This window comes from Euprymna scolopes, chromosome 41 (genome assembly GCF_053919585.1).
Source record: "Euprymna scolopes isolate OS-2025 chromosome 41, ASM5391958v1, whole genome shotgun sequence".
Taxonomy (NCBI): domain Eukaryota; kingdom Metazoa; phylum Mollusca; class Cephalopoda; order Sepiida; family Sepiolidae; genus Euprymna; species Euprymna scolopes.
Genome location: NC_136522.1, coordinates 66,241,720 through 66,256,929, shown reverse-complemented (window position 1 = coordinate 66,256,929; position 15,210 = coordinate 66,241,720). Strand labels below are relative to the sequence as shown.

The 15,210-nt window shown below is 33.8% G+C and overlaps 1 protein-coding gene across 2 annotated transcripts in view; it reads right to left on the bottom strand.

The window, feature by feature from the left end:
• The window catches only part of LOC145266574 (cell division cycle protein 16 homolog), a 58,316-nt gene that overhangs the window by 29,591 nt on the left and 13,515 nt on the right, over nt 1–15,210 (bottom strand). For both annotated transcript variants that reach the window (XM_080122413.1, XM_080122412.1), the window contains exons 4-8: nt 14,673–14,711; nt 9,251–9,388; nt 5,414–5,573; nt 4,668–4,762; nt 1,404–1,537 (exon numbers count right to left, since the gene is read on the bottom strand). In XM_080122413.1, the coding sequence (XP_079978539.1) occupies nt 1,404–1,537; nt 4,668–4,762; nt 5,414–5,573; nt 9,251–9,388; nt 14,673–14,711 (566 nt within the window). The remainder of the gene's footprint in view (nt 1–1,403; nt 1,538–4,667; nt 4,763–5,413; nt 5,574–9,250; nt 9,389–14,672; nt 14,712–15,210) is intronic.

Sequence of the window (15,210 nt, the reverse complement as noted above, 5' to 3'; positions counted from 1 at the left end):
CATTCGTGTGTAACAACCATCCAGTCCCTTCTACAGCACATTTGTAAGAGTCCATGCCTCAGCATCATAGAGAAGGACTGTTTCTACTGTGGCAACAAAGAGTCTTAATTTCAAATTTTCTGAGAGAGTGAGCGGCCATATTTTTCTCAACTTGGAAGGAAAAGAAAGGGAAGGAAAAGAAAGGGAAGAAAAAGAAAGGGAAGAAAAAGAAAGGGAAGAAAAAGAAAGGGAAGAAAAAGAAAGGGAAGAAAAAGAAAGGGAAGAAAAAGAAAGGGAAGAAAAAGAAAGGGAAGAAAAAGAAAGGGAAGGAAAAGAAAGGGAAGGAAAAGAAAGGGAAGGAAAAGAAAGGGAAGGAAAAGAAAGGGAAGGAAAAGAAAGGGAAGGAAAAGAAAGGGAAGGAAAAGAAAGGGAAGGAAAAGAAAGGGAAGGAAAAGAAAGGGAAGGAAAAGAAAGGGAAGGAAAAGAAAGGGAAGGAAAAGAAAGGGAAGGAAAAGAAAGGGAAGGAAAAGAAAGGGAAGGAAAAGAAAGGGAAGGAAAAGAAAGGGAAGGAAAAGAAAGGGAAGGAAAAGAAAGGGAAGGAAAAGAAAGGGAAGGAAAAGAAAGGGAAGGAAAAGAAAGGGAAGGAAAAGAAAGGGAAGGAAAAGAAAGGGAAGAAAAAGAAAGGGAAGAAAAAGAAAGGGAAGAAAAAGAAAGGGAAGAAAAAGAAAGGGAAGAAAAAGAAAGGGAAGAAAAAGAAAGGGAAGAAAAAGGGAAGAAAAGAAAGGGAAGAAAAAGGGAAGAAAAGAAAGGGAAGAAAAAGGGAAGAAAAGAAAGGGAAGAAAAAGGGAAGAAAAGAAAGGGAAGAAAAAGGGAAGAAAAGAAAGGGAAGAAAAAGGGAAAAGAAAGGGAAGAAAAGAAAGGGAAGAAAAGAAAGGGAAGAAAAGAAAGGGAAGAAAAAGGGAAGAAAAGAAAGGGAAGAAAAAGGGAAGAAAAGAAAGGGAAGAAAAAGGGAAGAAAAAGGGAAGAAAAGAAAGGGAAGAAAAAGGGAAGAAAAGAAAGGGAAGAAAAAGGAAAAAGCGGGAAAAGAAAAAGCGGGAAAAGAAAAAGCGGGAAAAGAAAAAGCGGGAAAAGAAAAAAGGAAAAGAAAAAAAGGAAAAGAAAAAAAGGAAAAGAAAAAAAGGAAAAGAAAAAAAGGAAAAGAAAAAAAAGAAAAAAAAAAAGGGAAAGAAAAAAGGAAAAGAAAAAAGGAAAAGAAAAAAGGAAAAGAAAAAAGGAAAAGAAAAAAGGAAAAGAAAAAAGGAAAAGAAAAAAGGAAAAGAAAAAAGGAAAGAAATGAAAAGGAAGAAAAAAAAAAGAAAACGAAGTCATCGAGTAAAACAAAAGAAACAGTTGTTTTTATTGTCATGAGTCCAAGTGTTTTTTACCTGTGTGTAATATTGTAACATTCCCGGAAATCACAGTTATAATAATGCCTCTCTGCCATATTGACCTCGACGTCAAGATTTGCGCTGAGGACATCAAGTTGTTGGGGAATTTCCGCTTGACCAGGTTTATTGTACTGAAAATTGAAAATGAAGAAATAAGACAAATGCAATTCGAGTTGGAGCAACTGAAGTAATCAAACATCTGAATTTATTTTTGCTGAATACACTCATCTCCCTATATTCCCTTTCTCACACCTAGGGTAGCTAAATGTGTATGTCTAGTTAAAACTTTAAAAATACACACAAACCCTATAAAGTTTTTTTTTTTTTTTTTTTTTTTTCAAGTCACATGACCCCAGAAAAATATTCAAAATTTAAAAAAAAAAAATTAAAAAAATTTCTTTGGAGGTCACATGGCCATTTCAGAAATTAAACACTATTTTTTTTTAATGTTATCATTTATTAATACAACCCAGGAAATGAAGTCAGCATTTTTTCAAATTGATTTAATTTATTGTTTCTGAACTATTTCAATTTCTCTAGAAAGACAGCAGGGTAGGAGAAACTTAGCGTTTAATAGTGCTTTGGAGGCCCCCTAAGTTTTATTTTTTACTGCTCAAATTAAAAAAAAAAAAAAGAATTTCTGCTTTATGATGAGGGGGAGGAAGAAACTTTACACTATTTAACATCTCTTTAGTTTTTATGGCATCCATATTAGTTTTTTTTTTTTTTTTTTTTTTTTTTTTTTTTTACATAGGCGTCACCATTTATCAAGTCCGAGAGGCCACTCAAGGATAAGGGTTAAAGAGTGTACAGTAGTCAAAAGAACAATATAGTAATCGATAGTAATGGAAGTTCGGTAAATTTGTTAACTTAAGTGGAACAGCTCATCAGAAACTTGTTTATGTTGGACTTGAAGACAACCGTATTATAGACAGCTGGAAAGCAGGAAAACGGAAGACAATTCCACAGGCGTGCACTTCTAAGAAAGAAGCTTTGATCATGGAATCTATGTTTAGGTTTAGCCACAGATAAAGAGTGGGGGGAATTATTGATAGTGTTTTCAGCTAGACAAGTGTTTCTTGTGAAAGTTTGGCGTGGGGGAACCATAGAATGGAGCTCAGTCAAACACTTTTCATGAAAATAACGATAAAGTAGAGACAAACTCGCAACATCTCTTCTGTGAGATAGAGGTTGCAAGGAAGAGAAAAGGACATCTCCTACGAGGCTACAAAGTCTATTTTGAACCCTATCAAGGCAGGACAAGTCCTTTCTAGCAGCTCCTGCCCAGATGTGGCAACAGTACTCCATCCTTGGACGTACCTGGCTCTTATATAGATAGAGAATTGCATCAGTAGTGAGATATCTACTGGATCGATAGAAGGATCCCACCATTTTTCCAGCGGCCGTGGCAACAGATTTGATGTACGTATTCCATTTAAGATCAGGAGTAAAGGTCAAGCCCAGAAGCTTGTCAAAACTTGAGGCCTCCCCAAGACGAGAGCCATTCATTTTAATTGATGCCAGATGTGGATCAGAACGTTGATGATGTAAAGATAGAAGCTTGGTTTTAGATGCATTAAAAGTAACCAGCCAGTCCTTTCCCCATTGTACTACGTGCTCAAGATCAGAGGAGAGAGAATCAGAGAGAACTTATTAGTCTACTGTCTTAGATGTGCTACCATAGATGGTAGTGTCATCAACAAAAATGTCTACAAATGATGAAGGATTATTTATCTTTCACCAGACTATTCATTCATGTGTAATCACCTTTTTCTTCACCATATTCCCTCTGCTTCACTTTTTTTGTTATCAAGTAAGATCTTTGACTTACTTGTTGTTTCATCAAATACTTTTGCATGCAAAATCCGATCCTGCATTTTGCTAATTCCTACCCTCTGATGAGAAGGAAAGTATTTCTTTGAAACTCCACGGATTAAGGACTATCCACTTATCTAGTGTTTCCTTTTCAGATTAAATATGTTTTTAACTCATTTCAAAGTGTTTTTTTAACATGTTTTATTAACTGTTTGCTCATATATATATATATACATATATATATATATATATAATATATTCCCTACAACTCATTTAAGTTGCGTTTTCTTTATCAAAAGAAAAAGTCGAAAAAATACCAATTTCTTGGCAATTAGTGTCACAAATTCTTGTATAAAAAAAAAAAATGAACACGTCTTTTTGTAAAATAGTTATTTCCCTTGAACCAATGATGAGGAATAACCCAAAAGTGTCTGCAGGAACCTGTGACGTAATGGATAAAGTACTAGTTGTAAATGACAGTCTTCTGCAGATTGGAGGTTTAATCCTCAGTGCAGGCGATACTAAGAATACAATTATGAATTAGTCAAGACTTCTAGCCGGTCATGGCTGATGGAACAAGAATATGCTATCTCTGTGGATTAAACAAAGGCCTCTGTTCGAAATTACATACAGATTCCAGAATTCGACAGATGCCAGAATTCCACAGAGAGAGAGAGAGACGCCAGAGTCCGACAGAGAGAGAGAGAGACGCCAGAGTCCGACAGAGAGAGAGAGAGAGACGCCAGAGTCCGACGGAGAGAGAGACGCCAGAGTCCGACGGAGAGAGAGAGAGAGACGCCAGAGTTCGACGGAGAGAGAGAGAGAGACGCCAGAGTCCGACAGAGAGAGAGAGAGAGAGAGAGACGCCAGAGTCCGACAGAGAGAGAGACGCCAGAGTCCGACAGAGAGAGAGAGACGCCAGAGTCCGACAGAGAGAGAGAGACGCCAGAGTCCGACAGAGAGAGAGAGAGAGAGATGCCAGAGTCCAACAGAGAGAGAGAGAGAGACGCCAGAGTCCGACAGAGAGAGAGAGAGAGAGAGAGAGTCCGACAGAGAGAGAGAGACGCCAGAGTCCGACAGAGAGAGAGAGAGAGAGAGAGAGAGAGAGAGACGCGAGAGAGAGAGAGACGCCAGAGTCCGACAGACAGAGAGAGAGAGACGCCAGAGTCCGACAGACAGAGAGAGACGCCAGAGTCCGACAGACAGAGAGAGACGCCAGAGTCCGACAGACAGAGAGAGACGCCAGAGTCCGACAGACAGAGAGAGACGCCAGAGTCCGACAGACAGAGAGAGATGCCAGATTCCGACAAGATACACCTGAAGAAAGTCTAAGATTAGATCAGCTGAAATGTTGTAAAAATAACACTCAAGATGAGAACAGTAGTCCAAAGAATTAGATTAATACAAACCCAAAAGGGGTTGATAAAAAATAAAATGGTAACAAACCTTTTTCAATCGGTTTTCATAAAGAAACTTGACAAGTTCCTTTTCTTCTTCGGGACATTGGTTATTAAATGGCAGGGATTCAAGCAAATGTTTCTCTAAGGAAAAAAAAAGTTATGTTAAAATGTTGTTTTTTTTTATTTAAAAAAAAAAAAAAAAAATTAAAATATTTAAAACAATTATTTTAAAAATTAAATATGACCAAAATAATTTTTTATTTTTTTTTTTATATAATAAATCAGATGAAGATATGGCAAGGAAGAAAAATTAAATATAAATGATTAGAAAAATAAAAATAGGTTCTTGTCCAGAATTCCCCCTATGTTAAAAAACAAAGATAAAGAAAAATGTGTACGATGTATGTATCAATGACAAAACAGAAATATATTCCAAAAATCACAAATTGATCAAGTTGTTTCATTTTTAAATACGAAAATCAAATTTTATAGTGACCGTCTCACCTGCCATTTTGAAAATAATTTCAAGAAACAAAAGATAACTCAACAATAATTCGAAATTTGCAGGATTTATGTTGTAATGTCTACAGATTCTTATTAATAGCTTAAAAATTATTTTCTTTATAAAAATAAAACTACTTGATCAATTTAAGTGATTTTTTTAAATATATTTGTTTCTCACAGATACATACATAATTTGGAAGTCAATTACCAAAAGCTATCAAACATGTCAGCATGTAAAACGGACGTTAAACTGATGATGATGCACAGCGAAAGATAGCAATGTCTAACCTTCATCAGCCGACAACATATGATGAGCAACAAGTCGATCAAACGCTTCAAAGCAATAAACATCCTGATTGAGGGCCTCTCGATAATAATCTGTGGCGAGAATACGGTTGTCCATTGCTTCGTAGATTTTGCCTCGTAACAAATTTATCGAACTTTCAACCTGGAAAGTTAGGAGAAAAAAAATAATAAATGAAATAAAAAAAAAATTATTTTTTTTATTGTAAATGGTTTTAGTGATACACAATTTAAAAATCGACTTCTGTTGCAATATTCTGGACATAAAACAGAGCATGACCGTGATTCTATTTATAACCATGTGCGATAGGAACAAATGAATCAGGTCCCAGAAACAGCTTTATAAAAAAAAAAAAAATTTTTTTAAATTTAAAAAAAAGACTGAATCTGGTTTAATTCTCTAGTATTTTTGTGTAAAACGGGAAGATGTTTCTGCTGATCATGACTGGATTAATTCTTTGCTTAGGAAAACATCTCTAAACAGATTTATCCTGCCATTCTTTTTTGCTTAAAACTACATTTTTCGATTTCAATAATAATTTTACATTCAAGAACTTCATATATGTCGACATTAGAACTAATCGCCTATATAATGAAATGACTGCACAAATCCCCCTCTCGTAGGTTTGCAACATGTCACATATAAATTCAATACATCTAACCTAATAGCCACTATTTTATGTAGCTTTCGAACACCATTTTAGACATATTCAATCGTGATAATAAAATACTACATTGCATCTGACAAGCAACATCATCAAAATATCTTTAGAGGAGGAAATCCCTATTTTTCTCTCTAAATATTTAGTCCTACTACCACTTATCAGTGAAACCAATTCTACATGTTCCACAGATTCTGTGATTTCACCGACCATAATTAGCTCGTAGATATATAGAGATAATATTCTTTCCAATTTCCAATTCATAAATAATAAAGTCTCCCTTGCCAAATTCCATCCATTCTGATTGGCTGAGCTCTGATAATTCTCATATTCTGGAATCCAGTTATTCCCTTTATAAACAAACATTTACTAATGGTAATTCTTTGTCCGAGAAAGTTTTTCTAAACATTTTTATGCTGCCATTTTGTTTTTGCTTAAAACTATATTTTTCAATTTTAAAAATGATTTTATGCTTAAGAACTTCATAATTGAAGACATTAGAACTAATCTATAATAATATGCTAAGGCATTTTTTGTTTGCACACATATTTAAAAAAAAAAAAAAAAAAAAAATTGTCAGATTAGCAAGAACAGTTACTAGTGATTAATCTGATGTTAAAGTAAAAAATTTTCAGATTTTATCCATTTTAAAATGAATTGTTCCCAAATCAAATTATGCCATCTCTTTTACTAAAACAGTTCAATTTTAAATAAAAGACATTTAAAAAAGTGACATTCGTTTCGTTGATTTTTAAATTTAGAAAATAAATGACAGTAGCGAATCAAAGATTACATCAGGTAGGTACAGTTAGTCGAGAGGAGCAATTCCTAAACTTTTTAACATAGCTGCACACTATTAAGCTCTTTAAATTCCCACGGCATACCTACCATAAAAAAAAAAAAATTTTCTATTCATAAAGCCTTTTTATGCAATAAAATAAAGTTTAGTTTGAAGGCTACGTTAGGGTTAGTAGTAATGTTGTCTTTTCATCTAACTTGAAATGATTGCTTAATTAGATAATATATGGCTGCACACAACACATACCATGAAAAGAAACTGGAATCTTAGGAAGATCTCTATCATTCCAGTAATTATAAGCATAACCGGGCTCATGAAAAAGATTTAAAAAAAAAAAAAAAAAAAAAAAAACTATCTTGCGAATATACCCAAGTGCAAGAAAAATTCAAACAATGCACTTAAGGGGACAGTTAGAATCTTATAAAAAGACCTGTTTGTTGGAATGTATGGCGTCTCATAGGATGCTCCATCCCCAGCTAGAACAAAATGAAATGAAAAAAAAAATAAATAAAATATATCTTTGTTTATTCAGTCCAGTGAAATCCAAATTTCAAGTTAGCAATATACAACCGGTGAACTGCTATTTCTTTTTTTCTTTTTTTTTAAACTTACAGCATTACCGTTGCTGTCATCACCTTTTCTTTTAAGAAAGTTGTCCATGATTAAATATGAATTAAATCTAAAAAGCCAACCAAAATATCAAAGCAAAGAGAATTTTTTTTTTTTTATCATATTCAATGATTTTATTTTTACTTTCCCCCAACTGAAACCTTAATTTCACAACATGAATATATGAAATACCTACGAAACAAACAATCTATTACTATTGTAAACGAGATATATGATATAAAGCAACGCTTACCAATGTTTGTTGTTATGGAAAATTAAAAATATCTAACAATTTAAACAAACGCTTTATACAACATTTTATTTTCCCTTATCATTTTAATATCACAAATTAATAATGTGTGAGCATTTATTAATGCAAACAACTCCGTTTATAATGACATGAAAAGCTGTTTTTCATCTATAATAACTTATAACTTTCAGCTATAACCTCTTTGTGGCATACTACTAATCATTCTATGGCACATTAATATGCTGCAACGCAATAGCAAGGATCTATGGACAAATTTATCTTTAGTGGACCTTTGATAACTAAATATTTTCGTTTACTAGCCAAACAGAAAAGTTACTAGCAAAACCCACATGATTTTTAGAATATGACATCTTCGTTCTGTGACGAGTATGTACATAATAAAGAGTTTTCTGTGTTTTTTTTTTTTTAAATAAGTGTAATTCTTAATATACAACAAATTTTATGTTAATACTTGAAGATATAAACATTGATTTCTTCAGATATTTTTTTAAACAGCCTTCGTTAAAAAAAAAAAAAAAAAAAAAATTCATTGTTCTATTAAACTTTTATTGTTTAAATAATTTAACTTCTTTTTTTTTTTAAATAAAACGAATGAAGTTGAAAAAATATTCTTCATTCAGTAGTGAGCTTTGGAAGATTGTCCGTGAAAGAAATACAATCGCCAAAAGATAAGTGTTTTATTATTTCTAGTCGCCACTTTGAAAAATCACTCGCAATGTAGAGCCCCGAGTAGCCCAAGAAGAAAGGGAAGAAAAATGTTTGGTTCTTGTCCCAAATTCCTCCTATATTAAAAAACTAAACAAAAAAATTGTATGATGCATGTACCCGTGGCGAAATGGAAATATCGTACACCAAAAATCATGTAAATTGATCAAGTAGTTTTATTCTTATAAAGAAAATCGTTTTTAAGAGATTTAATAGGAATCGGAAGACATTACAACATACATCCTCCAAGTTTTTAATTATTGAGTTATCTCCCTTGTTTCTTGAAATTATTTTTAAGATGGCGACAAGACATTCGCTCCTTTTTCACCTCATAAAATTTGATTTTATTAGTTAAAAATGAAACAACTCGATCAATTTACATGATTTTTGGAATATATTTTCATTCTGTCAGGTCATACAGATTTTTCTTTAATATATGTGGAATTCCGAACAAGAACAAAAAAATTCTTCAACTTTATCTTATATATTTTTACATTTGCTTTTTTCAAGAGGTGCACAGTTTCTCTTGTCACAGTTCAAATCAAATATTTGGAATAACTGGAATTCATATAAATAGGTGAGACTCGTGAACGAAATTATAAAAATAAAACTACTTGATAATTTTACGTGATTTTTGGAATATGATGTTTGCATTCTGTCATAAGTACATACATTGTACATATATTGTCAAATTTTTATTCATTTTTGTTTTATAAGGGGAATTCTAGACAAGAACCAAATGTTTAGTAAAATGTAAGGAAAATTTTAAGACTTACATTTTGCGTCGAGGACGGTATGTCCGATTCCACCACACTTTGGGTTATGCTTTTGCCCAAGAACATTTTGGAATTGGTCATATTATTCTCGTTCAGGTTAAGAATATTGAGGGCGACCTGCCATTCTTTGCATTTGTACTGAAAGAATAAAAATTTACATTTTCGTTTTATCAAATTTGGTACAGCAGAAATTACAAAAGATTGGAAACATTCTTTCAAGATGGTTAAACTAGCAGGGTAACCTGATGTTGACAGGGATCATTACACAAAAAAGAAAAAGAAAAAGCATGAATACCCAACGTTGCCCGGGTGGAGAGAGGTAGTATACGAAAGATATTGAGCTACCCAGCCCTAAAAAAAAAATTTTTTTTAATAATAAATAAAAATAAATGTATCAATCAAAACTAAAATAGCAGTGAGTGCCCGTGTCACTTAAAAAAAAAAAAAAAAAAAAGAACCACAGTAGGCAAGCTCGAACCTGCAATGCAAAAGAAGAAAAAGGAGGTGAAAAAAGCTAACGCATTAGCTGTCACAACTGCGACGACTTATGTTATGATGGGTCGAGATAACATTTTATAAACTGACATTGAAATTGCTAGGTGTACGATTTGCAAAAATCGTCACGCAAAACATGACCCCTCTTTGCAAAAAAAACAAGGTCGATAGCCATTAGTCGCGTGTTCTCATGTAATGAATGAATGCGTGAATGTAGGATTGACATGAAATTCTTAAAGATAAACTAAAATGACCGAAAAATGGGCTGAAATGACTTAAAAAGTAAATGACTTAGAATGACTTTAATGAACTTAAGGATGAATTGAATGACCTTAAGAATGACTTGAATGCTTAAAAAATAACTGGAATCCTTCAAAAACAACTTGAATGATCTGGAGAATGACTTGAATGGCTTTGAGACTGACTGGTTGTAAAGTGGGTGATCATTTTACATTAAATTAATACAGAACAGTGATCCCCCAATTTATAAATGTTACAAACATGAGTACAGCAGGTAGTAAGAACAGATACTACACTTTGATCTTTGTCAAAAGCCCAAGAAAAGCTGTGTTTATTTGCTCCCCCACCGAGTAAATTAGGCACAAGGTCGATTTTTAATGTGATGAGCGAAGGAGAAATGGGGACCAACTCCCCGGGGAGTAGGGGAGCTGGATAGTGACAATTGGTATGAAGGGTTGCCCCTACATTGACCAAGGTCTTATATGTGGGGTCGCCCCCACATATGGTCTTTGCTTGCAGTATCTGCCGGAACACTGTGATCTTGGCCAAAAGCCCAAGAAAAGCTTAAAAAGCTAAGAAAAGCTTAAAAAGCTAAGAACATGTATTATCAACAGACCTTTGATCTTAACCAAAAAGGCCAAGCACAAAAATGTTTTTTTTCGGCCAATTTTTAGATATTTTTCGTCCAAGAGATTGATCTTTCAAACGATACTAATTTTGTCACGATCCGATGTGTCTGTCAAACATTTTTGGCAAACATACACACATAAACTAACACACATTTTCCCTTTTATATAATGGATTTCCATCTCTCTTGTTCTGTCTCGTTATCTTTCTCCCTTCCCTGTTTTCCCACATCCTTCTCCCCAACCCCTCTATCACCGCCCATTACTCTCTATTGAAAAAAAAAAATAATAATGCAAGTCATTCACCTTTCCTTCATATAATAGACTAGCCTGGGTGCTCCACATTGCCCGAGTGTTTGGAGGTGTGTTGAGAAAAAAAAAAAAAAAGTGGTAGTAAGAAGGCAGGTTCAAACCCGTACCGCGAAGAAGGAAAAGAATGTAGAAAAAAAAAAAATAAATAAATAAAGTGACGTCTTTGCTGTTTTGCACCCATCACCAAACCAGAAGTGACATAGGTTTAAATTAAGGCTAGACAATTGAAAAGAGGGGATGACTTTCGAAAATATTGACAAAAAAAGCGACCCCTCCTTGTAGAAAAGTGCCCAGTAAAGGCTGAAGGAATTAATTTTTTGGCCAATTTTTCAATATTTGTTGTCCAAAGGATTGCGCTTCAAAATGATACCAATCTCATGAAAATCCGTCGCCTTGGTCGAAAGTTTTAGACATACATACATACAGGTGAAATTTATATTATAGATAACATTGGTAAAAGTTGAACAACCAATCCTCAACCCCCTGACACAACCTGGTCCACTGACTAAAAAAAAAAAAAAAAAAAAAAAAAAAAAAAAATTCTTTTTGGTCTTTGTCTCACATTCCCCCCAAATTAAAAAAACAAAAACAAAGAAAAAAATCTATGACATATATACTCATAACGAAGTGAAAATATCATATTCCAAAAATCACGTAAATTAATCAAGTAGTTTTTTTTAAATCCTTTTTAAACGATTCATGAGAATTCGTAGGCATTACAATATAAATCTAATAATTATGCATGGAGTTATCTCCCTTTGCGTTTTGAATTTTTTTCAAAATGGCAGGCAAGATGGTTGTTCCTCAGATACTCAGAAAATTTAAAATAAAACTACTTGAGCAATTCACATAATTTTTGGAATATGATATTTTCGTTTTATCACAGGTATATACATCATAGAAATTTTTCTTTATCTTTGAATATGGCTGAATTCTGGACAAGAACTAAATATCTTTGCAATTTTAATAAGAAAATAAAATTTTATGGCTATATAAAGGAGCAACAGTATCAATGCCATTTTGAAAATAGACTGAAGGAAAAGGGGAGATAACACAAAATAATTCAAACTTGCAAGATTTTTTAAAGCGATCCTTAACGTATTGAAAAAACTAAAATAAACTAAAATTTGCTTTTAAATGATTTTCTTTCTAAAAATAAAACTACTTAATCAAATTATGTGATTTTTGGAATGTGATATTTTCTTTACATCACAGTATATACATCGTACAGATTTTTCATTATTCTTTTTTTTATATATATATATGGTGGAATTCTGTACAAGCACCTTTTCTTTTTATTGGCCTTTCACTTTAACCTCCCACTGGTCTACATCTGCTAAAAAAAGCACTTTAAGTCATTCTTAAAATGTGGTCGAATTCAATTTAGTTTGAAAATCAATGTCTAAAAGCCGTCCAACATATGCCAATATGCAAAACAGATAATGAAACCAATGATTTAGTTTTAATTATGAAAAGAAGGTTTCTTTATCATTTCCTAATTGATTCCCTTTATTAAATAGTCAAACAAGAGTTTGAGTTTGGAACTTCAAAATAAGTCCAATTTTTGGCCTAATTTATAATGGTCTGTAAAATATAAGATTTTATTTCTTCCAGTAATTAAAGTTACTTCCCTTGAACGAGAGTTACCTCCCTTAGTCGATTTTCTTGTCTTTGCTGATCTTGTTTAAAAAATTAGAAAAATACGAAGACAGAGAAAACGTTTTGAAAATTCGACATAAGTGCAAATTAATTAACCGGATGTTTTTACATTGTCTCCATTATTGGATACTCCGATAATACTCTGAACGTATGTATCGTTCATTCTTTTATATGGTTGTGAGCGCTGGACAATCACCAACAGCACAATTACTAGAGGCAACTAAAATTTGCTTTTGTGAGGAGAATTTTGAAGATATGCCAGGGCCGCTGCCAAAAAGGTAGGCTCTCTCTACCGTGCTAGAAAACTACTGACACCTGAAAGTATCCTGTACCTTTATAAGGCCACCATTCACCCATGTATGGAGTATTGTTGTCACATTTGGGCTGGTGCATCTGCTGCTAGTCTCTCGCTCCTAGACAAGGTTCAAAAGAGTCGCAAATCTGATAGGCCCTGAACTGGCATCTAAGCTTCAGCCTCTGTCCCATCGACGAAACGTTGCATCTCTCTGCCTGTTCTACAAGTATTTTAATGGTGAATGCTCTGACGAACTGCAGACACTTGTGCCCCCACGACGTAGACACCCTCGACAAACCCGACAGGCAGCTAAATCCTACCCCCACACTGTAGAGATCCCTAGATGTAAAAGATCTTTCTACTCCAGTAGTTTCTTCCCCAGAACTGCTAGACTCTGGAATTCCATTCCAGGTCCCTGCTTCCCTAACTGTACTGACATGCAGAAGTTCAAGTGTAATATGAACAGACATCTTGCTGCTCAAATCCCAACATAGTGCCCCAGTAGTTGCTGCCCCTGATAGTAGCCTCCTACACCAAAGTGTCAATGTGCCTTGTTTGGGGTGAAAATGTAATAAAAAAAAATAAATAAAAGATATGTTGGACAGAAAAAGAAAACAAATCAAAAGGTATTAGAGACCTTTGCCATTTCTAATAAGAACATTACGAAAAGACAAATGAGGTTCATGGGCCATGTTTAAGAAAAAAACGGAATAGAACAGATTAGTTTGACTGGAAAGATCCTCAGTAGAAGAAACAGAACGACAGCGAGAAGCATACGTTGACAGTCTGAACACCTGGGCAACATCAAATTCATGAAGGACTCGAGGGAGAGAGATAGATAAAGAGCTATAGCCGTCAATGCCTGTACCAGGCAGGACACCACTTAATGATTATTGGCGGAGAGTAAAAGAAACAATCTAAAATTTAATGATTTTTCAAACCAACATTTTATTACTTGCTATTTATATATTTTTTTAAACTTTTCTTTGATATCCAAATATAAAATTTTATTAAAAGAAAAAAAATACTGGCAGATATGATAATTTCTTTTTATTATTTTAATTATTACTTGTAAAGTCCCAACTTCAATCAAATCTTTGGACACTCAGAAGAAAAAGAATTCTAAGTGAAATGGATTATTTACAGGGTGAAAAAATAAAATTGTCACCCTAGAAGAGACTACATGATTCCATTTCTGTTTGATGAAAACCGTTTTTTATTTTTTTGCTGCAGACCATCTACTAGTCGGCCAGTCTGATCCAAGTATTTGCCGAGCTCCTGCCGACTCTTGTGGAAAAGGCATGCTCCCAGTTCTGGAACCGTATTGAGGCAGTGATTGAGGCTGAAGGCAGCTACATTGAATAGATGTCAGTTCTACTACATAATTAAGTTACCGAAATTGATCTTTTCAATAAAAGTTTTAAAATAAAGCTTTAGTGTTGTTTTCTTTAGGGCGACAATTTCATCGTTTCACCCTGTATTTTCTTACAGCTAATTTGCAAATTTTGAGAAAAACAAAACAAACTCCTAAAAATTTAAACAATCGAATAAAACCCAGTTTTTAAAAAAGATTTTCAAAGAAGTATGCGCTTAAAAAAGAACAGCCTTTCTCTCACTCATATCTTTCATATCTTGAAAACTTTGCAGGAGCAAAAAAAATTTTTTTCACATTTCATAAGCCGAAAAATTTTATAACGAAACTCTTTTGTATGGAGGGATTCCATAGTATTATAAAATGGATGAAATGTATTTTTTATAACTCATTTTAAGAAAATATAATTATGGAAATACTTACATGGCACCGGGCAGCAAGGTATCTACATTCAGCATGGCTCTGGAGAAAAGGGAAGAATATATAAAAAGAAAATTAGAAAAATACAAAAGTACAATGTTACTGAAGGAGAGGGCATTGGATACTTTTAGTTCAAAGCGTTAAGTGAAATAGATAACTATTTGGCTTGAGTACCACCTCAAGTTCTGACAATGAGTGAACCTCCGATTCTTGCCATTCGCCTTTCTGATGTCAAGATGGTTCAGCCATACAGCTGATCATCTGTAGGAAAAACTTATCCACTGGGTTCTTGGGTTGGCGCAAATGTGCTGGTGGGTAGCTGAAGAGCTAGGTGGCAACAGTCAACAGTGACTTTGCAGCAGAATATCAGCCACACAAGTAGTTAGTCTTCATCTATTGAATCTGGATTAGCTAACGACATTGGGGAGCATGGTTAAGTGATACTTGTTCAGAACGAAGCCAGCTTGACTCAGTTAGGGTGACAGTCATTAACAGTTTGTTTGTTGTATGGCATTCAACCTAGGTGGATTGAACCGGCTTC